At 37.9% G+C, this 27,186-nt stretch overlaps 1 protein-coding gene and 1 long non-coding RNA gene across 2 annotated transcripts in view; one reads left to right on the forward strand and one right to left on the reverse strand.

Annotated features, from left to right (window-relative positions):
* The window catches only part of CRYBG3 (crystallin beta-gamma domain containing 3), a 102,056-nt gene that overhangs the window by 30,695 nt on the left and 44,175 nt on the right, over window positions 1–27,186 (forward strand). Inside the window, exons 3-11 of the mRNA XM_038582513.1 lie at window positions 132–562; window positions 6,978–13,170; window positions 14,509–14,553; window positions 15,127–15,242; window positions 16,207–16,354; window positions 20,758–20,894; window positions 22,393–22,507; window positions 23,649–23,684; window positions 25,989–26,122. Coding sequence (XP_038438441.1) covers window positions 132–562; window positions 6,978–13,170; window positions 14,509–14,553; window positions 15,127–15,242; window positions 16,207–16,354; window positions 20,758–20,894; window positions 22,393–22,507; window positions 23,649–23,684; window positions 25,989–26,122 — 7,355 coding nt within the window. The remainder of the gene's footprint in view (window positions 1–131; window positions 563–6,977; window positions 13,171–14,508; window positions 14,554–15,126; window positions 15,243–16,206; window positions 16,355–20,757; window positions 20,895–22,392; window positions 22,508–23,648; window positions 23,685–25,988; window positions 26,123–27,186) is intronic.
* LOC119867306 lies at window positions 1,829–9,814 on the reverse strand. The gene is made up of 3 exons (XR_005383150.1): window positions 9,588–9,814; window positions 8,298–8,533; window positions 1,829–3,795 (listed from the first exon to the last, which is right to left on the reverse strand). It is a non-coding gene; the product is annotated as an uncharacterized LOC119867306 (long non-coding RNA).

The following is a 27,186-nucleotide window of genomic DNA, read 5'->3' on the forward strand; positions in this document are numbered from 1 at the left end:
AGGAGTCCAAAACCCTCAGTCAGTCACAGATGTATCCCTGGCATCTGGTGCAAAGTGTGTCGTAGAACAGGTTCTTAGTCTGTGTTATTTTTTTAAATGATAATGTTTGTTATTCTCTATTTTTATTTCAGATTCCCCAAACTGAGGACAAAAGGAACCATGCTGAGAAGCTGATCACTCTTCCCACGCAGGAAGATTTGAAAAAGCCAAATGACCTTTCCCGTTCCACCTCCGATAGCAAAATAGGAGAAAATGATAAACAGCCAAAAGAAAGCTTTTTTCAGTTTCTTGGTAACTTATTCAATATCTCAGGAAAATCATCTCTTAGTGATGCCAAGCAATCTTCTTTCAAAGATGACCATGACAAAACCGAGAAAGATTCACAGAATCCCAGTGACCATCCTGAGGAAGGGGTCAGAAGGGAAAGGGAGATTCTCCATGGCTCCGTGGGATCCCAGGTGCTTGCAACAGAAGAACCAGAGTCCAACTCAGCTGAACCCTCAGATGCCTTTTCTTTGGATACAACACAAGACAGTGAACAGGAAACCAGTGATTTACTAAAGTAAGTTTACAGTTTACTTAGCCAAAAGAGTGAGCTTTTGGATCTAGCTCTTAAGCCTTAGTTCTGCTCTTATTAATGAAGAGGATTAGAAAAAGCATTCTGTATTGTCCTTGCTACTAGGTAAAAAAAAAAAAAAATATATATATATATATATATATATATATGATTCAGTGGATCATATATATAATCTAGGGCCTTTTGAGATATTTTAAGGGTCAGTACTGATACCTTTTAGGTGCCAACTTTGTTATAGTATAAGATTTATATGTAATTTAAGACTTCCTTGAATGAGAGTGTTCTCTGTTGTCTGAGTTCTTCCTGTATTAGGGCAGGCGGTGAGTTCAGAATCTGCACTTGGGGAACAAAAATGGTTTTAAGGTTTGTATTCACATTCTATTAATATTTTTTCTTTGTGGAATGAAATTAAAGGGGTTAAGAAGTTAAATTGACTCTACTTGTAAAACTGGCCTTGTGATCCATTTCCACAGCTTTGAGAAACTGAAATCTTGCGCAGGTGTGAAGATTATTTCACCATCTCTTTTTTTCTTTCCTTGGCTAACAAACAGGCACCAACTTGCTTTTCTTTTACTCAAATGGGCTAGGACTTATTTTCTACCCAGAAAATGTATGTGACAATGTTTAATCCATTAGCCATTTTGTGTAACACAGAAGTATTCATTCATAACTAATAAGGATCTATTTTATTGATTTTAATTTAACTTCTGCCTGTGAATTGTATTATTTGAAGAGGTCATGAATAATTATAGAGTCAGATGTAGATGATAGCATAGAGCTGTGTAGTTCTTTATAGTTTCAGAGTGTCTTCATGTGCATATTTGAGCTAATTCCTCCTCATAGCAAGCTCCAGAAGTAGATACAGACCCCACTTAGCAGTTGTCAGAAACTGAGACCCAGATTTGAGTTTGCCCATCAAGACTGATGTGGTAGGGCTTGCCCTACCAGATGTCAGCATACTGATAAAGCTGCAAATTTGAAATAGTGTCATACTGATATAATATTTACTAAACACTTAAGTGGAAAGAATGGATTGTCCTGAGGTAGACTTTGGTATATATGTGATTTGAACCCTTGAATGTGATGGCATTTTTACATACTCCCCCCACCCCCATATTATAGAAAGGAGGACTTTAGGAAATTGGAGAAAAAAATAAAAGCTAGATCCTTAACTTGTTATATTAAAACCAAATAGAATAACAAATGTTTTTTTTTTTTTAAATACAAAACTAAAAGTAGCTAAATAGGAATTATTTTATGTTAGTGAGAAAGTGCTTTCTAAGCATGATAGCAATGGAAAGTGTTAGGAAAGAGATCACTAGATTGGATTACTTCTAATTTTCAAACTCCCTATGTCAAAGTAAACAATGATATGTTATATGGGCAAGTGAGAAAGTTAGATACAAAAAATGTCAGAAAATGCTTTAACTGATATAAGCATTTTAGACACTTAATAAAAAAAGCAGCAACTAATATAAACTGCTAATACATAAGTGGAAAAAAGGCTTATTATAACTGGCAATCAAGGAAAGTCAAACTAAAATGGAATAACCTTTCTCCAGTTAAATTGATAACAACAATAGTAAATAGTAAATGCTGTTCTGTATTACTCAGAGTAATAGAGCTGATGCCCCCTATACAATGCTAGGAGTGGAGGTCCTATCTTAGAGCAATATGTATTCAAAAACCTTAAAAAGCTTGTAGGTTATGTCTAATGATATACAAAGGTGTTTACTGAGGTCTGCCTAAAATTCTCTCTTTTCCTCTCCCTCTCTCCCTGAGAAAATAAATTAATAAAATAATAATTTAAAAATTGCTGGATTTGTACTTTACATGGAAAAGTTAAAAGCTTTCCCTATTGTGAGAGAAGATTATGTAATTTGAAAGGAAATATATCTTAATGCTGAAAAGGTAGATAATCGTACTTTCCTAAAAATGAGGTAGATATTTTGCTCTAAGGCTGTATTTCTAGGCTGTTATTTAGTTTTTCTTTGAAGAATGACATGTCTTTGGTTGACCTTTGAAACATCAGTATATCAAATATATACAGAAAAAAGTACAGCCATGTGTAGTATCTGAAGGCTTAATCTTCACATGATAGGTAGGCTGGGCTAAAATGCATAAAACCTTTTCAGATATCCAATATGTACATATATCTACCTAAATATTTGAAATGTATAGGTATATTACTTTATTCTCCCCCTCCCTATTTTTTTGTCTGGGTACAATGTTCTTTATTGATGCATTATGACAAAGTAGGGCTTGCTAAACCCCTCCTGTTCTTTTGGAGGCCTGGAATGGAAACATCGATATCTAGGTTGGAACAATCTCTGTATGTTGGGAATAAAGTGGGGCAAGAACTCCCCATTAGGTGATGGCTTCTGTCTTGTGCTTTTACTAGAGCTGATAGTCCAGAGGGCTGTTACTCATAGGCTATGTGGACAATAAGGTCCACCACTCGGTTTCTATAGCTAAATTCATTGTTATAACCAGGAAATGAGCTTGACAAAATGGTATTTGAGGTCAGTCCCAGGATCAAAGATGAAAGAGTGGGGGTTATTATTAAAGTTTCAGGAGACAACCCTCTACTATCTGCTTCACTACCTTCTTGATGTCCTCGTATCTGGCAGTTTTCACCAGGTATCAGGTCAGATCAACAACTGACATGTTGAGGGTGAGGACATGGAATGATACGCTGGTGAGCTTCCCATTAAGCTCAGAGATGACCTTACCCACAACCTTGGCAACACTGGTAGAGGCAGAGATGATGTTCTGGGCTGCCCTTTGGCCAAAACACCACAGCTTCACAGAAGGGCCATCGCGGTCTTCTGGGTGGGATTGATGGCATGGACTGTGATCATGAGTCCCTCCACAAAGCCAAAGTTGTCATGGAGGACAATGGCCAGAGAAGCAGCTAGTGGTATAGGAAGTGTTGCTGACCGTCTTGAGCGGGGAGTTATACTTCTCAGAGTTCATACTCATCACAAACATGCAATGAGCAGAAGGCACAGAGATGATGACCCTCTTCGCTCTACCCTTCAAGAGCATTTCAGCCTTCTCCATGGTAGTGAAGATGCTAGTGGACTCCACAACATATTCAGCACCAGTATCACTCCATTTGATATTGGCAGGATCTTGCTCCTGAGAGATGGATTGATGACAGGTTTCCCATTCTCAGCTTCAACTGTGCCATGGAGTTTGACATGGGTGGAATCATACTGGAATATGTAAACCATACAGTTGAGGTTAGTGAAGGGGTCATTGGTGGCAATGATATCCACTTTGCCAGAGTTAAAAGCAGCCCTGGAGATCAGACACCAGTCCATTTGAGACATGACCTTTATCATCGTGTCTCAGAGATGAAGCTGGACTGCACAAGAAGATGTGCTGTCTATCAAAGGGGGAGGAGTAGAGAGCCAGTTTCACTTTGTTCTTACTGTTAGAATCACATACCTTTGGTTATAGAGGTTATATAGGGTGAACTGTAGCTCCCATATACAATTTACATAATATGTGAAATTAATACTCCCTTTTCTCTATGCAGCTTATGAAAAATCTTTTTAATTTTCCATCTTCAGTTTATTTTTAAAGTTACATGTTTTTGACATTTCTACTGTATTTACTAGGGAAAAATTAGCAATTAAAGGATAGTTTTATATTCTTAATACTACTCAATTATGGAGACTCGACTGCATCCTGGGGCAGAATGATGTAGAAAATAGATGACATTGGCATGACTAATCTTTTAAAAAGAGGGAGTGTAGCTCATCAGGACCTAACAGAAATAATTATAGTACATGAAGCTAAGCTTGAAACTTTGATGTTCTTTACTTTAAACATAATATAGCTGTTCAGTACAAACAATGCATATTTTGTTACAAGTATATAACATTTCCATCCAGGTGCTGCAGGAGATCGTTTAGAAATCTAAACTAGTTTGTATAAATCAGTTTAATCATTTTAGTTGAAAGTACCCAGAAAGAAAAAAAAAGGAAAATTATTCCCCTCACCTCCAAAAGGACTCTAAAACTACCAAAAGGCATTATTAGAGGGAGTTGAAATTTAATGGGTTTTTCTGTATGATTTATTTTAGTAGAAGACCTTTTAGATCAAAAGGTGCATTATTGGACTGATGCAGGATAAAATGTCTTGAGGTCTCTTTAGGATGGAGTCTGTAGTAAGAGAACTGGATTTACTATACTTGAATAAAATTCTGATTCCTATCTCATTTCCTATATCTGTGGACATAATGTGTATTTCTTTGTGTAGCCATTTCTTCAGAATTATTTTATCGATCTTTTGAGCCTGTTGAAAGTTGGTTTTAAATATAAAACATTAAAGCTTTGAAAGACAAACCAACCAAACAGTAAAATTTCTAGTCATTTATTCAGACTTCTGGATCTTCATATGTTGCTCTGAAGGCTCTTCTGTTTTTTGAATAAATAACATATTTTGATATCAGGTTTCACCAATAACATTAGTTTACCTATATGGATTTTTCTCTCTGTGCATGATTTCATAGACATTTACCTTTCACTTTGGAGTTTGTTTCATAATAGTCCTTGATCTAGCCTGACACTCCTGCTGGAGCCAAAAACCACTTTTGTAAGGCCTTTCTCTGTACTTCTTCAGGTGTTTTATAATGGACAGTAGAAACATACATGTAACCAATACAAGGCTTTACAGTTGTGGGGTGATAAGAGTTGAGAGGTCAGCAATTACATAGATTGAAATACTTTATTTCAGCTAAAGTTCACGAAATATGTAAAGGACATAGTTGCTGAAAATATGACATTGTCTCAAAGGAGATTTACTTTCTCTTTTATCATATAGACAAGTCTAGTGTTCTTAATGTTGCTACTTTAACCTTGGGAAGAAAATGTATTATTTTAGATACTGGGATACCAGTAACTGGATTTCTTAATTATTCGTGTGGACTCTATAATGTTTTGTTAATTATATGTTTAACCTGAAGGAATTAGAACATCAAATTTTTCTCCATCTTTAGCTTCAAGACCCTAAAATGAAACTAGTTTAGAATTTAAAATATTTTTCTATTGTCTGTGAGAAAGGCAGTCTGGAATAAATTACACACTAAGCATTTACTATCATTGCTTTATTTAATCATTAATTCACAAAAAGTTGCTAAACATGTACCATTTGCCAAATTTTGTGGGGAACATTTAAAAATGATGATTAAGAAACCCTGCCTTCCTTCAAATAGCCACCAGGTGAGCAGGGAAGATAAGTGCCTAGATCTTTATAATTTAACATGGCAAATGCTGTGCTCAGGGTTCTTTGTTAGCAGGAAAGGGGCCTTGGGATAGGTTTGCTCTGGAGATAGCTTGTGAACTGAGTCTTAGAAGGTGCTGGAGTTTCTCTCTGGGGCCGGAATTGAAGGGGGAGAGAATGGTACGTGTAAAGGGCTAGTAGGCAGCATCAGATAGCATGAGAACTCCCAGAGATAGATTCTTCAAAGGAATTTGGATGTGGAGACCTGAGGAACTTTGTGCTGGGGCACAGAAGAAATAGAGAACTTTTTCTAGAAGTCCCTTTTGATTCCTATACTTACCCAAGCAGTGTAATACTTACTACACTAATTGAATATTTGAAGACCTTAACATGAGAGATTTTTAAGGCAATTCTGTCATTGAATTAACTAATATATAGTGAGTGCTTGATGTGGGCTTGACATCTGACTGTTTTTTTTTTTATTTTTTATTTATTTATGATAGTCACAGAGAGAGAGAGAGGCAGAGACACAGGCAGAGGGAGAAGCAGGCTCCATGCACCGGGAGCCCGATGTGGGATTCGATCCCGGGTCTTCAGGATCGCGCCCTGGGCCAAAGGCAGGCGCTAAACCGCTGCGCCACCCAGGGATCCCCCATCTTACCGGTTTTAAAAGTTCTCCCCCTTTGTGCTCAAAGGGGCTGCTTAAATTCACGTGTAAGACTAAAGGAAAAGAAACTTACTATGATGCTCTGATATGTTGGAAAAATCAATGATGTATCCATGGACTTGCCAGTATGAGCCATAAAGGCAGTATGGTTCCTTCCAGCCAGCACTCCTTTGAGATTATAACTAAAACTCAAGCCTTGGACTTGTCAGCCCACATTCTCTCCATTAACCACAGTGAGAGAGATGTACATAATCAGGTAAGAGGGCAAGGTTCTGAGGAGCTCAAAGGTTCATGCCGTCTTGACATTCACATGCTACTTGTCAAATCTTTTATTATTTTTTAAAATACAAGTTCAACTAAAACATTTTAGGATTTCCTTATTCAATTAATATATAGTAAAAGTGGGAGTAATTTGAAAGATATACTTTACCACAATCTAGGATTGCTACTAAGTGTTAGTAACTATATTTCATGATACTACTGTACTGTTTCTTTTTACAGACAACTAGATGGTAAACCAGAGAAGCCTTCAGTAACATATGCAACATATCGAGGCCCCAGACAAATTAAGAAATATTTGAAGCACCAGACTGCATTGGAAACTGTGAATCCCTCGGACAGAGAAAATGAAAGTTCTGACTCTAGTATCCATGTTGGTTCTGGAAGCGAGACAGAGGCTAGGATGATATCGTCATTGCCATCAGCTAGCACAGATATATCTATGAAAGGGCATGTGCTCAAAGACGTATTAGAAGTCACTGACTGTAGCAAAATAAAACTTAACATAGAAAGCCATCTGACCAACAACCCAGAATTGCCCAATACTGCTTCTTCTAAGGAAGTTTTAAATAAAAATGATCCTGGGGGACCTGTGAGAAGTAGGTCATCCCCTTCTTCTGTGACTAACTCCATCTCCACTGTTAGGGAATCTGACTCACAGCATCATTTAAGTTGTGCACCAGTTTCTCAGGCTGACAGAAATTTGGTATGTTTGGCATCATTTACAGGAAGTAACAGTGGCAAAGTTCTTTGCAGTCTGGATTTTCAAGGGATAACTACGACAGAAACTACAATAAAGGAAGTCAGCTCAGTGATGAGTGATGAGACCTTGGTGCAGAGCGAAGAACATGTTGAGCCTATGAGCCCTGCTGTTTCTGACTTCTCTTGTAATAAATCTAATGGGAGCAACACAACCACATGGGGAAGTACAGATTTGCCGAGTCCAAATGAATCAATTAGGCTTGAAGATCCGCAGTTGCCAGAGAGTAAATGTTCTGACAAGCAAACCGCAGATAACTCAGCAAAGCAGGCTGCCAATCACACCAGCATCCCTGCTCTTCAGAGACATGCTGTGACAGACACAGAACCTGTAAATGAAGGATGTAGATTGTTTTCCCAAGACTCACAGAAAAATTTGGCTCCTAGAAAAATCAAACAAGAAACAGAAAGCACCTTGGTTGGCGAACCCACAACTTCAAGTCTCATAAAAGCTCCGGAAGATAGAATTGAGCCATTACCCAAAGATACTGACCAGTTTGTAACAGAAGCCAAAAAGCCTGATTTTAGGCCACGTGGCAAAATGCCTCCCGTGGTTAGAATAAATCAAAACAACTCTGTCTCTGTAAAACACATCAGTGAATCTGCCATTGTAGCATGCTTAGAAAATAAAATAGCACCTGAACTGAATTTTGAACCTAACAAAAATCATATTTCAGAATCTCTTCTTGACTCTGAGAGTCTTCAAGCCAAAGCATCACCTGATGTCAGAACATCTCTTATCCCTGACTTTAAAAAATCAGATTTCAGTATTTCATCTCCTACCTTTGTTTCCAGAGTTGGTATGCCAAACAAGTTAGATATTCCTGTTTTAAAGGATGCATGTTCCTCTGTGCCCACAGAACCTGGAGATGTCAACATTGTTGGTATTTCCAGTCAGCCTAGTAAGTGTCAAGAAGAAAATGTGGCAAATCACATTGAGGCAACAGATTGGAAGAATCCTCCTGCTTGCCTTCATCTTGAGCACGCATCTGCAATTTTTGACTCCAAGCAGCTTCTTCCTGAAGGCGAAAAAAGCCAGGTTCCACTAGACCTTAAAGCCAGAGACATTCGTGTAACTGGAATGGATTTGAGATTGGAGTCTGAAAGGCTGTCTGAGGACTACAGTTCCATTTCATCTCAAGACCCTACTAAAGCAGAACTCATGCTTTCAAGCACTAGAGCAAGTAAGGGCACTATAGAGAAGTCAGATTCTCTTTATTTGAAAACCATACCTGGCACTGCCAAAATTTTATCAAAAGTGAAAGGTGATGGTCAGAACAGTGTTCCTGCTGAGTTGCATTCTGGAGGAAGAAAAACTATATCCCTTTCCAAGATAGCTGTTTCCCAAACAGAGCCTAGAGACATTTCTCAGAATAAAATTTATTCTCCATTTGAAGTTACAGATGTGCCAGGAAATCTTATTTTATCAGAATTAACTTCCCAAGAGATTGAACAGGACAAAAGTTTTCAGTCGTTAGATCATAAGGAGATAAGAGAGAAATACTCAACTTCTGGCCTTAAAGAGAATTGTCAAACTGAAGGTTCTCCTCCTGCCTCCAAATATCAAGGTATTCAGAAAACAGAGGCAGAAGCCTTAGTTTATCTTCCTGCCTTTCCCGAAAGTAATATATCTGAGACTTTACCTTCTGTTCATAATGAAAAAGTCACTGGGCAAATGTCACAGAATTATGAAGCCAATGCCTGTGTAATTCATCAACCCTCAGATATTTGTGGGACTAGAAAGATTTCTGGTTTCTCAGAAATGGCAAAACTCAGCTTAACTAGTGCTCCCGCACAATTCCAAGAAACTGACAGCACAAAAGTAAATTCACCTTTTCTGGATTCTGATAAGAAAAGTTTAGAAAACAATGCTTTTGCATCTGAGGATTCACAATTTCACAATTTTCCTATGCTAAAATCAGAAAAGAAAGCCTTATCTCATAGAAAGAAAGAGAATGCTCCTTTCCTAAGTGGGGGTATTGACAGCATGTCTTCTTCCAGTAACTCTGAAAAAGCTAACGTGGTTTTAAATTTGCAAAATCCCCAAAATAATTTGAATTCTGTAAAAGTTACCAGAGATGCCACTTGTGAAGGTGCCTCTTTAACTAACTTGCTGTACCCTAAGTGCTCTTATTTGGAATTGGAAACATCTATCCCAACAGGGTCAGAAGTGACCCCATTTCAGGAACATTTTGGGAATCCTACTGGGATGGTATCTCTTGGTTTCCCAACTGCTGCCCAAAGTTACAATCCCATGGAAGCAGAGACTGGAGCAGTTGCTGGGGCTCCGACGTCAGTTAACAGCTCAAGCCAGCAGTGTTCTGAAGCATCTGCTGAGCACATAGAAGCAAGGAGGAGAGCACATGACCAACTTTTGGACCTCAAAAGTGCTTTACTGAAAAAGGCTGATACATTGACTAGTGAAATTTTTAACTCCGTCAGGGAAGAATTAAAATCCAAAAACATAGTTGCTCCCTGCCAGGAGCATATAGCCATAGATGACATAATGAATCCAGGTACTCTGAAGGAAGACGTCCCTGAGAAAAACCCACCAGAAGTGACACTGACAGGGATCCAACTGACAGAGCATTTCGAAGAGCAGGGCATGGAAAACAGGTCAGCTGTCCGAGGGGAAGAAAAGGTCTGTGTGTCACCTACAGCTGGTGAGAAGAGCTTCCTTTCTGATTCTGATAGAATGAGTTTATCTTGTTTGTTAGAAGATCAAGCTAGGGAGTTAGTCAATGAGGTCATTTATTTAGCCCAAGAAAATTTGACGAATGATGCTTTTGAAGATACTGAGGATACCTGGGATTCTGAACTTCAGGCTAATACTTCAGAAATTCTGACCAGTGATAGTGTTAGGCCACATGATACATTGAGGGAGTTCTTGGTATCTGAACAGGCAGTAAATCAAAGCACATGTGAAATAAGTGAAAATAAAGTATTAGGTAGATTCTTCTCTGTAAGTAACTTAGTTAATGACACAGAGTCGATTAAAGGAAGAGAAATTGTTCTCTACCAGAAATCCCCATTTTCTGGAAATGGAGCTGGACAGTCTGATAGTATAAGTCTGCAGGAATCAGATGCTGTTTTATTAGCCAAAGACACACATAAAGGGTTAGATAATGTAGAAACACATTTATTTCTAAAAGAGGACTCCAAAGAGAAAGTGGAAATAGAGCATGTGGATAATCACAAAACTGGGTCAGAGGACGCAAGAACCCTTATATTAAATTTCAAGTGGCCTCCATTTTTAAGTGATGACCTCCATGTACCTGGGACATCCAAAAGCAGTTTTTCTGATAGTCTTGTGCGTATATCTGAAAAAAGCTTGCCAGGACAGAGTAATAAAAGCACACTCCTTACAACATCAGAAGTAGGAAATGTACACCAAAAAGATACTGAAGTAAATGTGGGGAAAATGGAGCTTAGGCCTTCCGTGTTAGAACTGGGAAAAACAAACAAAAAGGATGCTGAATTGAATATTATGAAATATGAGGCAGTCCCTCCTAGGTCAGAAATGGGAAGAGCACATCAAAAGGAGGCCGAATTGAATATCGCAAAAACTGAGCCAACAGCTGACATTCTTAAAGTGGGAGAAGTATACCAAGTAGATGCTGAGAGGTGTATTGAAAAAACAGAGAGACTACCTGCCATCTTAGAAATGAAAAAAGCTTATAAAATGAGGGATACTGAAGGAGAGCTTGGCAAAACCGATATGCTGCCGGTTATTTCAGAAGTGAAAAATTTCTACCAAAGAGATGCTGAGGTAATTACTGGGAAGACCGAAATGATACCTCCCACATTAGAAATGGAAAATATTTACCAAAAGCATGCTGAAGGTGATGTCGGCAGGACTGGGATGACAGCGGTCATGTCAGAAATGGAAGATGTCTACCAGAAAGACTTTGAGGGGATTACTGAAAAGACTGAAGTGATGCCTACCACATTAGAAATGGAAGATATTTACCCAGAGGATGCTGAAGGAGATCTTGAGGAGACTGAGGTGATACCTGTCGAGTCAGAAATGGAAGATACTTACGTAAGGGATGCTGAAGGGGACCTGGACCAAACCGAGGTTATGCCCATTATGTTAGAAGTGGTAAATATCTATAAAGAAGATGTTGAGGACATCACTGGGAAGACTGTAAGACCTGTGTTGGAAATACCATACCCAGAGGATGCCAGAGAGGGTACTAGGAAAACTGAAATGGTAGAAGTGGAGGAAGCATACAAGGTGGCAGTCCCTGACTCCTCAGAAATGGGAAAATCACGTAAGAGAGAGGCTAAAGAGATGATCGGAATGATTGTGTCCGTGCCCTCCCCAAGAGAAGTAGAAAGAAGATCTCCAGAAGACTCTGATGAGGCTATCAAGAAACACAGAGTGTCATCCACAGTGGTAAGCATTCAGAAAACATGTGGAGCAGATCTGGAATTACCTGTTACACAAGCAGAAGCCATGCCTCCCATATATAAGGCTGAAAAAAAAACCCAAGAGCCTGGTGGAGAGGGTGTTGGAGAAATGGAGAAAGATCCCCCTGAAGGAAAGGAAGGCTTGATAACATGTGACAACAGACTTGCCTCCTATTTCAGGGGATATGAATCACCGACCTTGAGTAAGGACTATGAAGGCTACCCAGCTTTAGCAATGCCGGATGTCCAACCTGGGGGTACCGTAGGGGGGAAGCCACCCAGGAGAACGTCTGTTACTGCAGTGGCTAGCCAAATACAAGATGATAATTACAGCGATGAAAAAGAAGACTCTAGCTTAGCCTTCATTTCTCAGGATGAACAAGAAAATTCTTCCTTTACTATACTATATGAAGAACCCCTTCAAGATGAGGACAGATACACTACCGCGGATGTAAGGAGAACACACACTCTCTTGTTTCCAGACACCTCTGCTGACAGCATGCCTGTTCTCGCATGCGAGAGGTCTGAGAGCAGAACTGACCTTGTCCATCACTTTGAAAAGGATGCCAAATTAGCTGAGACATTTGATAGCGATAGTTCAGAATCGTTCCTATCAGTGGAGGCCAAAAAGTACAAAATTTATCCCTTAGCTTTGTCTCCCATTTATGAGGATGACAGCTCTCAGGAAGACATTCTGTCCAGTGAGGTCTCGCCTGGTCACCATGGCTCCACAAAGTCAAGAGAGAGTGCAAGCCAGCCCTCTTCCGTGTTATCCCTTCTCCAGTCAGTATCAGAGCGTTTAAGGATGAATTTTGATGAAGACAGACAGGGGGGAGAAGAAGACGAGGAGGAAGACGAGGAGGAGGAGGAACTGTTACATAAAGGAAGCCTGAGGGCTAGGAGGAGGGAAACCTTCAAGCAGCCAGACCCTTCCATCACATTTTACCCTGATGATGACCAGGAGAGGACTGGAATGTCTAAGAATTCATATGTAATGTCAAGTGAACCTACTACCTCCAATCTGCAAGTTGGTCTGTGGCCAGAAAAGGCTTCATTTCTACAGAAATCTGACCTTACTTCTAAACTGCATTCTTCTTTAAAGAGTGCTTATCATCAGTATTTGCAGACTTCCAAAACCCATTCCTCAGAAAAAGGAGCCCGATTTGGTGGGATTTTTCAGGAACCGGTGTCAAAATATTTCCGTGCTCAGGACATCTCAGGCAGATTAAGCCCGTTCACAGAGGTAAGTTACTTTGATTACTGACTAGTGAGGTGCTGCTTTGGGTCATGAAATGATCTGAAAGCTGATTAAGAAAATAGGTGTTTTGAGGTTATGTAAAGATTATTTTAAAAATATATGAGAAGTTACTTTATCCTTTAACTGAGGTGTATTGTAACTCCTGTATTTTAACTAGACTTAAATTGAAAAAACAATTGCCTAGTCAGAATTTAAAAGGCCTAAGGGAGAAGCAGTTTGTTTCTAAGTTTTTAGCTGATACTTGGTTCTCAAGCTAAATTAAGTGACAGCATTCTAAATTTCTGCAGATACTGTCAATGGGGAATTTATTTTCCATTGAGCCTATGTGTGTCAGTAAAATATTTCATAATATTTTAAACTATTTTAAGTGATCACCTGACAGTATCCTCTCACTATAGTTGCTCATATTGTTCATACAAAGCAGGGCAATGAACAGCCTAATTCAAGGAAAAAGCTGAAAACATTATAGCTGGAAAATGCCTTGAAATTCAGTGAGGTGTGTTCTTTGCCTCATAAGTATTAAAATGTCTAACTTTATAGAATATTCATTTAACATGCAACTTTTCCTTTCTGACATTCCCAAGATCATGAAATTTCCTCAAGGATTCCCAAGACCTGTATCTCCACCTTGAATACCCATAGTTATATACTTGAATTACCATCAAAGAAAGAGTGAGATTTGGAGAAATGTTTCTTTATGATTCCCCATCCCCTGCCAAGTCAAGTGGAACATGTTCACTGCAGTACAGCATCCCCGAGTCCTGTTTGCCCAGCCTTGTCTCCTCTTACTCTGGTCATATACCCTGTGTTTCCTACGACTACTACTTCCTCAATATGTTCTCACCATGAAAGTCTTTTTCCTCTATACCCTGACCCCAGCCTGCCACATTGTTTTACTTATTGAAATCCTGTTTTTCAAGGTGTTTTCCATATCATTTGCTCGGACAAGCCTTTGGGCACCTCCCTGTGCCATCATCACCTGACCTCTATGATGGTGTCATTTCCCTTGGTGGCCATAACTTGGCATTTTCTTTGTGTTTTACCTGTAGTTTAACTTAGTCCTTCACTTAGAAGAGTCATGTGAGTGTGATCTCTCTTGTTTCCCCTTTCGTAGCTATAAGCTTCTTTGGAGAGCACAAACAATACATTATTTCCCTTTATATTTGCCCTTATATCCCTTGTAGTACCTAGAAGTGCACTTTGCATATAATGGTCCCTGAGTAAATATGTGATAAATTAGATTTGTGACTGCTAAGGAGGTGAACTATTTACCTTTCTATTGATGTTTCTTAAGGCTTCCTTCTTACACTTTTATTATTTCAGAATATTAACAAACAGATTTTGCGGTGTAACCCAAGACCTGGAAAGGTAAGCCTACATTTCTTTTGTTTGTTTGTTTGGTTTTATTTTTAAAGATTTTATTAGAGAGCGAGCGAGAGGGAAGTGCAGGGAAGGAGAGAGAGAACCAGACCCCCAGCTGAGCAGGGAGCCCGATTCCGGGTTGTATCCCAGGACCCTGAGATTATGACCTGAGCTGAAGACAGATGCTTAGCTGACTAAGCCATCCAGGTGCCCCAGTGAGCATAAATTTCTTAGAGACTAAGATAAAATACGAAAGGTAAGGTCATTTTAGGAGCAGCTGGCTGGCTCAGTTGGGAGGGCATAGAATTCTTGATATCAGGGTTGTGAGTTCAAGCCCCACATTGAGTGTAGAGCTTACTTTAAAAAAAAAAAAGTAAGATTTACTTTCATGTTTGGGGAGTTTAAAAGTAATACTTCTCACTAACTTTAAAAGGGATTATTTTACTCAAAGATTGAGCATCTAAAGTAATAATCACTTTTATACATTTAGGATATTTTATTTTCTGCATTCTAGGACATTTTGGAATTTTAAATGCATTCTTAAAATTAGTTATTGTGCCTACTTACTATATGTTGCAGATGGTTATCTATGATCTCCATGGAAGTAAATATAAGCAAGAGATCTACTGTAATATTCCTGATGCTACATCATGGTCCTTTCCGAATGGGGTACTGATAAAAGTTGTAAGGGGCTGGTAAGAGACCTCTTAAAATTTTGTAGCAATTCTCTCCACCACAACTAAGTGTGTTGTCTTACTGTTTATGTTTTTTGTATTTTTTATTAAAGTCGCATTCCTTTTCCCCTAGTTTTTGAAAGAATATTTTGAAACATTATTAGTGTTTTATAATTTAATTGTTCCCTTTATGTTCTGTAACAGAAAATATAGGCTGTTTTTAGTGCTTAAGACCAGCCATAAGTAGCAGGGCCTAATATATGTATTATATATTATCTGTACAATTCTAAAACTATACTATTAGCAAGACAGATTTAGCAAATTATGTTGAAGGCAGAAGTTGAATGAAGCATAGCTTTGAAAGTGAATTCAAACTTCGTAGGATGCTAAGGAATGTGAAGGCCACACACATAAAGTCATTTGTATAGCTGACATGGTCAAGAAGTGAAAGATTCTTTGTATGATGTAAAAATGAGGGAAAACTTCATTATCAGCTGTTTCCCTCCTACGTGATGCAGCCAGAATTTCTTTGTCCCGTGAGTGTCTTCGTTCCCTGCGTGTCAGTATTCATGATGTAAGTGCTATGGTGTGGTGTTGTCTTCATGTAACAAAAAGGGACGCATGTGCTCCCATTTTATTTAAAATTTGGAATTGTTAAGCTGCTGTTTTAATAGAAATGGATAACTTTGTTTATACACCATCTAGAAAGTACATGCATACCTAAATACAGGCACAGGCATAGATTATGTCCAGGAATATTTCCAAGTTGTATGTACTTTTATTCTTATTACTCTTATGCTATTTGTCTAGACTTAAATTAGCATATATCAGTGTTTCAAAAATAGAATCGTAGGCTAATGGTGTCAAATAGCTCAGGTTTTAAAAGGTAGGTGAGATGCTCTGTGGATTTACTAAGTATCATTTGTTTTATGCCTCATTTCTTAGAAAATTAATTATAACTGATCATGCTTTTATATTTGTTCAGCTGGATTTTGTATGAGAAGCCACATTTCCAAGGTCAGAAATGTGTGTTGGAAGAAGGGGAAAAGGTGTTAAATCGTGACTGGATCCTTCAGAACAGGAAGCATCCACAGAGAGACTTTGTATTGGGTTCTATCAAACGTGTCTTAAAGGTAACACAACCGGAGGGAGGTCTCCCGGTCTAATGGAACATGTCATGAAAAGTGCTGTGGTGATCTAGAGGAGAGGTGAATTAGCGATTAGGAGAAATATCAGATAAGGACAGAGTTTTCCCAGTGTATTCTTAAGAGTTCCTTCAGCACTAAAATAGTACATTATTTATTACAGTTATGCATATGACAGTCATGGATATATTTTTTTCTTTAAGATATTTATTTACTTGAGAGAGAGAAAGAGTACATGTGTGAGAGAGAATGAGAGAGCAAGCACAAGCAGGGAGAGGGTGGAGGGAGAGACAAAAGCAGACTCCCCACTGAGCAGGGAGCCCAATGCTGGGCTCCATCCCAGGACCCTGGGATCATGACCTAAACCAAAGAGAGACGCTTCACCGACTGAGTGCCCCTATATTTTTTCAAGTTATGGAGCTTTTGTTTATGTGCTTAAAAATATAAATTAAGATGGACCCTGTCATGATGATTTGGGTTGATTATTAAATTCTTGTTAGTTGCAAATGGCATCCAGAAAAAGCCCTCATGAAAGGAGTATCTGAATGTAGTTTATGTGAATTAATACTTCCTGGAAAACTGCTAACAAGCCTGAGTCTTAACAAATGTGTGTTCTGCTTTTAGACCTAATACTGTGATAGGCACAGGGAATGGAAATACAATCGAGATATGATCTCATACTTCAGATGGCTTAAAGTCTAGGGGGGGAGAGACAGCTGAGTCACATAACCATGTGAAGTGAGAATGCTCTGTATGGCTTGGGAGTGCACAAAGAAGGGGCATCTCACCTGGAGGAGGCAGCACCTGATTGGAATCTTGAGAGAATAAATGGGTTAGGTGGGTGGGAAATGTGAGGAAGTTCTTGGCAGAGCCACTTGCATCAGATGCAGAGGTGAATGTTGGTGGTACTATGAGAACATTGATGGCTACAGCACTGAGGGCAGTGTTTGTTTTCAATTTTTTTTAAAGACTTTATTTATTCATGAGAGACACAGAGAGAGAGAGGCAGGCAGAGACACAGGCAGAGGGAGAAGCAAGCTCCATGCAGGGAACCCGACATGGGACTTGATCCCGGGTCTCCAGGAGCAGGCCCTGGACTGAAGGTGGCACTAAACTGCTGGGCCACCCGGGCTGCCCCAGCAGTGTTCGTTTTCATTGCAAAATTTAACTGCAAGCAGTTCAGCTCAGCAAGCAGCAGTTGAGTGCTCATTTAATTAGCTAGCTCACTAGTAATTGATTGAGATGAATAGTTGGTAGGTAGAATCTTCTAAGATTTAAGTAAGTTATGGTTTTGTGCTTTTCTTGTGAATGTCAGGCATCATGCCAAGCCCAGTGGGGAAAAAAGAGAAGTTGTTGAAAACATGAACCTTCTCACCACCCAAAAATCCAGCCATGATAAAATCAAGCAAAAAACTCAATTTGTTGAATAGGGATATATAAATGGCTATTTGCACACCTGCCATTTGCTTAGACTATATTAAAAGAAAGAATAAGTGTTGCTTGCATTTTTTCCTTCTTCCAGTGTTTGTTCTTGGGGTCATTTTTTAAATTGCAGTGTAAGTGCCCTCATGTCTTGAACATGCTAGCAACTTTCAGTGAGGAAGGAAAAAACTATTGAGCATCGAATGGAAAAAGCATTAGCATTGTTCTAAATATTTTACAAAGTAAGAGTCAAGCATTGAACTGCTTCCTTTCTCCAACCTTGTTATAATTCTACCAATTGATAACTTCATTTTCTTGGGGATTGTTACCATTCCAAATTCAAATGATCTTGCTTCATCATTTTTTATTCTAATCTGAGTAGTCAAAACTTCAGCATTCTTTAAAGATAATACTTTCATGAAGTCTTCACTTTGCTGTTAATAGATGCAAAGGATGTCATCAGTTAGCGGCAGTTGTACCTTCTGCTCAAGGGCCATCTTAGTTCCCAGAAATAATTAAGGGTGAAGTAGCATTGCAGTAATGGTTGAGTCAGGTGATTCTTTTCTCAAATACTAGAAATGACTATTGCAAATTACCGTTTACTGTGATTTAATATATATATTTTTAAGGATCAGATGTTTTTTTTTTTTTTTATGATCAGATGTTTCTTTGGTTTTGTCCTCACAAACTTGCCAAGAAGAAAAAGACCTTTTGTTAGATAAAGGCTAAAAGTATTTTATATGAGGTGGAGTCAATTAGATTTCTTGTTGTTTTTGTTAACTGTAATCCTTTCTTGCCTGTTTCTCCCCTATAGTTTTTCCTCCATTCCTACAAATGCTTTAATAGTGTAAGCTTGTAAGTTTCATAAGAATATTTGTAAAGTATATTATGACTATAAAAGTTGGAGAAGAAGCCATACAACTTTTACTAAGAGTAAACTGTTCATTGTTGCCAGGTTATTATAAAGCACCCTTGTGTTGTTAGAGTTTACTGCCTCGGTCCTAGTGTTACTGCCTCGGTCCATCAAGAATTATGCAAGAGACATTATTCCTATGAGAATAGCCACCATGAAGGAGATAAAACTTAACTAGTGACATCTTTTTACAGTTACCTGGAGAAAAAAAAACAAAACAAAACTGATCCTCTGCCTGAGGACATAAGCATTCTTATTTTTGTTTATTTTCCATTTTGTAGCCCTCATTATGCTTTTTCCATTATGCTGTTTCCTTCTGTTTGTGGCTGACTCGAATGCCTTTTAGCTTTTTCCCTTTTAAAGTACACCACCCATGCATTGTTTGTATAACACAATGCAGAGGAAACTTACTTGTGGGAGACACTTAGTTATGTATTCTGTTACTGTACCTTACATCCCTGGGGGACCATTAATACGGCAGGCAGCATTTTAAATAATGTTACTAGAACTCTATTATTAATAGCAAACAAAAGCCTTCAAGACTGGCAGGTGACTGTTGTGGACATTCAGGCTATTTTTGAAATGAAATTTTAAGCAGAAATATTTTATACTTTAAAGGATATCTCAGGTTATGCCTCTTGACTGCATTGCATTTTAGAGCTGGCTTTCTGCAAGTAAGATGTATTAACTTACTTGCACATATTAATAAGAGTGATTAAGAATGAATGATACAGCTCAGTTCCGAGGAAGGTAAAAAAATCAGAAAATTGCTGTTATAAATTACAAAAATGATTATAACAATAAATACAATTGTTCAGCCTGATAAATGTCACCCTCTGATTGTTATTGCATTTACCTGTTTCACTAAAGCATGGTCACTTGAATTTCACAATGTCCTAGATGAGAATTATGCTGCTGAAAGTTGGAGCCGTATAATTAGACACTCATGATTACTGAGTTAGTGTGCTCAGAAGTATGTCTGTAATTTCAGAGGAGGGAAAAATAATTGTAGCTTTGATTCCCTAAGAAAACGATGAGTTTTATTTTTTGTGTTAGAAATTTGACTCTTTAAAGGTTTTCATAGATGAGAATACAGAAAATTGTCTCTATAGTTGCAATGGGGGAAACATTTACAAAGCTTAGGCCATATAAAAAAGGAAGTGGGGAGAGCATGGATATCAATATGACTGAAGATTACCTGGAGTTCCAGTGGGTCACGGGGTTGGTGCCATGTTGTAAAAAGGCAAATAAATGTAAATTTAGTGTGCTTGGGTTTTGAGCCAAGGAGCATCATGAGGAAAGCGGTGTTCTCTAACAATCCCAACTGTATAAAGTGTGGCTAGTACTTGACTACTGATAAGGCTTATAATTGAAGTCTTAGCCTTGATGAAAGGTCTTGACAGTGGGAATAGAAAAGGAAGATACGTAAGTGAAATTTTAAAGGAAGGTGTGACGAGACCTGGTGGCAGTGGATATGTGATGGGAGGGGAGAGTCAAATTTCATAATGCCTTTCTTAAACCAACTTGTGCTAAAATAAATAGAATCCCACAAGTAGGAAAACAGATTTCCGTTACCCTCACCTCCTAATTCCTATTTCTTTTGTCAATGTAAATTAGATAACACACTGAGGGAGTAGTGTGCCTCTCTGTTATTTATTTTTTATATCCCCCATGAGATCAGCTTTTATAACTCCCTTCCTCCTCATGGCTTTGTTATGCTCCTGAGAAGGAAGGCTTAAAGACTTTTGGCACTCACATAGTTTGGTAACTGAACACTGATTGCTTAAAAGAACAAGGCTTTTAAAAACAAAAGCAGAAAAAAATTGAGTAATACTTCTTCCATCAACAGTATTTGTAATTTTCATGTTATCAATGTAACTTCTTAGAAGAAATTTGTTTTAAAAAAACTGGTAAAGTGAAACAGTATTGCCTTTATGTTGTCTTTGTGAAGAAATTCAACTGAACAATGAGAATAATTGTAATTGCATGTCCAGAGTATTGAGAATACTGAATTGTGTGTGTCTCCAGATGATATTAAAGCCATTTTTTTTTCCAGGATTGCAGCATTCCAGAGATAGAACTTTGCCCACGGTCTGACCCAGCGTGTTGTCCTATCCATATACAGCGAGCAGTCCCCAATTTGGAAGAGCTGAATATCCCCAAATCTGTGTCCTTCACTGTGAAGTCAGGAGTGTACGTATCAGTTTCTCCTTATTACCAGGATCAATGGCCACCAAAGTTAACTTTTTACTTCAAATTTCAGTAGGTGACATACATGTATGTGAAGTTTTAGTTAATTTTATTTATGCTCCTGGATACTCAGGAAAGACAATGGCAGGAATTAAAACATATTCTCTTTTGCTTTGGATCCAATTAAGTGTTTGATGAAGGACTCAAAGCAGCAGATAGAGATTCTTAGACACAGTGCTTGATAGATGCATCCATCATGTCTTCATCTACTAGATTTTGGGACTGAGAAATAAAAACATGTCCCTGACCTAAAAATCTGGAGCTTGAACTATTTCAAGAGTGTGTCAGTGCCAGTAGTTGAGTGCTTCCGCAGTACCGGACACATGGTACTTTTTTGTTTATTACTGCAATCTGCAAGGTGGGTGGAGTTAACTCGATTTATAAGTGAGGAAAATTATATGATTTGTCTCAGGCTACCAGTTTGTAAGCATGGGTCTGATACCAAGCCTTTCTGATTCCAAAGCTACCTTTTGGACTGTGGTGTGACTGAGTGGAGTGTTAATTTAATTCCAGATTAGCTTGAATCACGACGTTCAACGTGGTTTCCTTTTCTGTCTTTCCCTCCTTTTTATCTGCTCTGATGATTGTTGGGGTATATATTTGGGGGTCACCATAGGGATCTTTCTTCATCTCTCCCAACCGCAGATTAGAACTCTTGGGCAGACCTAGTAATTGACCCCATCCATGAGGTATGTCTGTAATTACCAAGTTTAGTTACAAGGTGGGTGGGTCTTTTGGGAATCTCATTTCAAATACTTTTCTTGAGGCAGCCAATTAAACTGATAACTGATTCTAAAAATGTGGGTCAAAGATGTAAAAATGCCTTGATGGGGGGGTGTGAAATGCTTTGTAGAATCCCACCTCTGATTGCCCCACTTTTTTTTTTTTTAAGATTTTTATTTATTTATTCATGAGAGACAGAGAGAGAGAAAGAGGCACAGATACAGGCAGAGGGAGAAGCAGGCTCCATTCAGGGAACCCGACATGGGACTTGATCCCGGTACTCCAGGATCATGCCCTGGGTCAAAGGCAGGCGCTAAACTGCTGAGCCACCCAGGGATCCCTGATTGCCCCCCTTTTAAAATAAAAGAGTGTAGTGCAATTTTTTCTCTCTCCAATTATATTCTGTTTGAATCAAAGGTGTCACATCTTCTAAATATTAGAAAAATCTAAGAAAAGTAATATGTAGTGCTTAGAAAACATAATAGACTTATAGTGTTTGAATATGAGTACTGAATAGCACATGAATTCGTGTTATACACTCTCTAGTGAAGTCATTTCAAATGTGTTTTACTGGTTGTAATTTTGCCACAAAGGTTTTCTGTTTTTTGTTTTGCTTGGGTTTTTTTTGTTTGTTTGATAGCTTTTTTACTTTTAACTCTTACAGGACCAGATAAAGTATTCCAATTATTCTTTAACAAACCATTTATTTCTTATTTAGTTGGCTTGCCTACCCAGATATTAATTTTAAAGGGCAAGCTACAGTTTTAGAGGAAGACCATGGACTCTTTGAGATTTCTGCAACAGAAATGAAATCATTGCATCCACTTAAAATGGTAAGCAAATTTGAAAAAAGCATTTTCCAAAATGCCCATGAATCTAAAATAACCATGGTGATTGCTTATGCATCTCTATCCTGAGAAATGAGTATCTGTAGTAGTGGATCAACAACATATACATTATTTTTCTGTGCCTATATATTATAGAGAATATCTGTGTGAAAACACTTTGTTTTTTAGAAGACAAATGTCCGAATATCCTTTTTTTAGTTTATTGCAATGCATGCAGTTTCCTTATAAATACAAGTACTGTGAAAATTTTGAATACAGTTCTGAATTTTGGGGTTTTTTTGGTGTTTATTAAAAATATTTTTCTAATTATGCTTTTTCATCACAGTAATGAATGATAAGCTTAGCATTAATAATAAATGGACAGTTCTGTCAGTGGCTGCTTTCTTAGAGATAATAAGTACATACAGTATTTTTGTTGCAGACATTTTTTTTTTTTTTTTTGAGGGCAAACTTCAAATGAATATTATCAGCTATGTGGTAAACCCTTTTTGGTTGTTCCGTACCTTTAAAAAATAAAAACTGGGAAAAAACTAAGAAATCTTAAGAAATACCAAAATGTGGAGTTGCATTAAAAACAGGAAATTCTGGAATTATTTTGCGTGAGGAAGGGGGTTTACCTTTTATGCTCTACAACCTTGAGGTCACAAAGATAGTTAAGTGTGATAAACAGTGTTGATGGAAGTTGGAAAGGAAAGTAATCATGTTCAGAAAGCCTGAGCAGTTGTTGGGAGGAAACATAGTGTCAGTGGTTTGGAAATCTACTCTGCCAAATGAGATTTTTTTTAAATCTAGCAACTCCACTCTATTTCTTGGGACACTGTGCAGTGGCATTAAATCTGTATTCAGTCATGTGTCCTTAAAGACTAAAAAGCTCGGATTCCTTGTACTGGTTTTAATCTGAAAGTATATTTTAAAGATTTTTTTTTTCCCCCACATACATTGATGAGCAGTCTGACTTGGTTTTGAAGTGTTCTGTATTTAAATTTTAAAATTCACCACAACTTAAAGTTGGCTGGTATATAACCTTTACCAATCAGATTTTTTTGTATAACCTACATATATCACTTAATTACTTTCAAATATTCTAAATATTTCTGTATCTAATATTAAAATTTTTTATCTTAAGGGTGGACTAAAAGTGGAAATGCCTATGAACTTAAAGGTAAGTCTTAAAACAGACTTTTTAGCCTGCTATAAAAATAGCAGGCTAAAAAGTTTGAGTTTAATCCTCAAGTATCTTGAACTATTAAATTAAAAAAATAATTACCAGAATATGTGCTGATAATACTAACCTAGCTGGTGGATATTGGAGTGGAGGGAAGTGACTGCACAGAATGCCCATTGAGAACCTATGCTGCTGCGATAGAGAGTTGAGTCAGTATGCAAGGATAGTGGAGGTGCTGACAACCCAGTCTGACCCAATAAACACGTTCTACAGGATGGAAAGGGGATAGGTTTGATTTTTGATTTGGTGGGGAGGGGACAGTTGAGGTGGCAGTCTAACATTCAAGTGGAGATACCGAGTAGCTCATGTCAGAGACATGTCAGTAAGTGTAAGTATCTGAAGGGAACAGTAGAGGCAACGAGAACTGGAGTAGTGGTGGCACCGGGATTAAGCACATTTTGGGAAAGAAAAGGAAATGGAATTATAAAACGTGTGTGAAAAGAGATAGGAAGAAAACCAGTATGGTGATCAAAGATGTGAAGTGAACAGACCTCTGCTTAATTAGGTGATAGCACTTCCAGAGGCAGGCATGGAAAGAAGGAATCATCCATCCTTCTCCTGTCCTGCCAAACAAGACACAGGTACTCCAACCCTCCCATTAGGGGATTCCAAATTTATGGAGTTGACCATATAGGTGGAATCTTTTAAAACTTAGTATCTGAATGTATGTAATACATCTTGGCTCTTTGTTGGAATCCTACATACCCACATTAAAAAAAAAAAAAAAAAAACTTATACCTGTATTCCACTCACAGAGATACTGTTTGGGGTTGGGGTATGGTCAGAAGTCTTCAGAGCTCCCCAGGTGATTCTAATAACACACAGCCAAGGTTTTCGAACCTTGAAAGTTGCAGAATTAGCTCTGACACTTTCTGAGTGACTCCTGTCTCAGTCTCTTCAAGTGGGACAGGTTGGGTCTTCCTTGGACATTGGCAGTTTGACAGGCAGTAGAGGTATATGAAATAACTGTCATAAACAGTCACAATTTTCAAGTTTTTTAGATGTTAATTGATGGCTTGCTCCTCATCAAAGAATTATTGCTTCTTAGTCTAATTGTGTTCAGCACAAGTAGAAAGTATTAAACCCAAATAAAGCTTCATCACTTCAAATACAGCACCCTGTGAAAATGTTATATGTGGAAAGCAGAAGCAGTACTATGTATTTTTTTCAGTTCGTATAATGTTACCAATTTCTGGAAACAGGGGAGCTATAACTTGTTCAGTGCATTTGACTATGGGGCCTTATTTTGCCAGTTGTACATTGAGTATGCCATCAGCCACAAATAGGCCCAGGTAATAGAGGGTGGATAGATGAGTGCCTTCTCACCATTATCACTCCACATACCAAGGGTGTGCAGATCATACTTGGGAAGTAAAGAGCACCAAAGTGGCGGAAGAGAAATACTTGTAAGAATCCAAATTTGAAGTAAATGAAATGGCCAGAATGGGCATCCTACTATACTTACCCCACCCCACTCATGTGAAACCAGTATCCAAAAAAAAACCACCATAATGTTTTCAATAATTTCTTCTTATTAGGAAGTTTTGTATTTAAATTCAGGAATATGCATATTTGTATCTTATCAGTGAATAGCAACTGCCATAGAAGCAGTTAGCATTATAAGAAGCAGCTGTGTTTTCTCAAGCCAGTAGATAATTTATTATTATGCCCTAGAACCTCTAGAAAGTTATTTCTAATAGGGAAAATTCAGTAAATATAAGGCGGGTCTGTATTAACTTCCAAACAGAGGTAAACTTAGATAATTTAAGAGTTCTTTTTTTAAAAAAATATATTTTATTTATTTATTCATGAGAGACAGAGACATAGGCAGAGAAGCAGGCTCCCTGTGGGTAGCCTGATGTGGGACTTGATCCCGGGATCCTGGATTACACCCTGGGCTGAAGGCAGTTGCTTAACTGCTGAACCACCCAGGTGTCCCAAGAATTCTTTTAAGACAGTTTACCCTGTGAGATAGTCCTAGGATTTGGGTAACTAGAACAGTGTTACCATATTTGACTATATTATTATGAGAGAAACATGTTATTAAGATATTTTATCTTTATGATAATAACTCTATACATACTCTTTGTGAATACCAGTGTTCTATATTGTAAATAAATATTAATGAAAAAAATGGACTGTGCTCCCTATTCATGTTGGGGTCTTTAGTCTCACTTAACTAAATGAGTTTTGTATCTATTCTAAAATACATGTTAAGTAATTTTCTGTCCTATCTTTCAGGTCATTATTTATGAAAAACCTCACTTTCATGGACAGGCCAAGGAGTTTAGTGAACACATAGATTCTGTCCCTAAGTTTTTAAAAAATAATGGGGACTTTCATGGAATTGGATCAATTCGTGTCATCGGTGGAGTGTGAGTATTACATTTTCAATATTTGATTTAATACTCTATTTTTTGAAGATCAGCACAAAAAATGTGCTAAGCCAAGCAAAAACAATGTGTCTTAATCTAAAAATAATACATCCCTTCTGTAAGGTACTGTAAACTAAAAAGTATTAGTCACTACTGGCTTTTCTGTGAACTCTTGTTTGTATTAGAGATTTCGAGATAGATTAAATGTTGAAAATAGTTTCTAAAACTTTGTGTTCTGAACACGACATAGAAGATAAAAATTGCAAAATAAAATTTTTGTTTATTTTACAAATTTTGAACATGGATGAGAACCCCATGTTCTGTTTATTTTTTTCTTCTCTATTCTGTGGATTTTAGTTGACTTTCTGTGCTGAGGATCTTGGCAGTGAATCCTTCATTAAAGAAGTAGTCTGGGTTGTGTTTCCCACATCAAGGATTTTTAACATTGGTTACCCTCTAGCCCTATACAGTTTTTGAGGAAGCCCCCACCCAAGAACCTCTAAGTATAAACCCATGTGTAACCAACCACTGCTAGGATCCTAGTCTCAGTCAGCAGTTCCTGGGGCAGGTACCCCGGAAAATCTGACTGCCCTGGGATGTGCCTTTGTATCTGTATCCTGGCAGATAAAATCAGAAGGAGCTTTCTTCATAGCTTAGTTGCCATTGTCAACCCTGTGCTAGAATTCCTCTAGAAACACTGTTGGTCTCTTTGTTGATATGATGGTTTACTTGGAATATATTCGTTCCTTTTACTTTGAGTATCAATGTCTCAGTATTTGCAGTAACATCATAAACTTGTTTATGCTATTCTAGTAAAAGGTGCTACTAAAATATTTTATTCATAGGCGTTAAATGACTGGTAATATTACTGAAGAATCTACATTTAGAGACTTAGACTTTGCAATTTCTGGCAGTAAATCAAGTGATGGCTATGCTAGCCAAAATGGAAATAAAAGAGAATATGCCATCTATTAGAAATGTTGGACATATCCAAAATTGGTCTCCCATATTCATAATCACTTAAGTTTTTATCCTTATATTTAAAAAAATTATTAGGCCCTCGA

Source organism: Canis lupus, chromosome 33 (assembly GCF_011100685.1).
Source record: "Canis lupus familiaris isolate Mischka breed German Shepherd chromosome 33, alternate assembly UU_Cfam_GSD_1.0, whole genome shotgun sequence".
Lineage (NCBI taxonomy): Eukaryota > Metazoa > Chordata > Mammalia > Carnivora > Canidae > Canis > Canis lupus.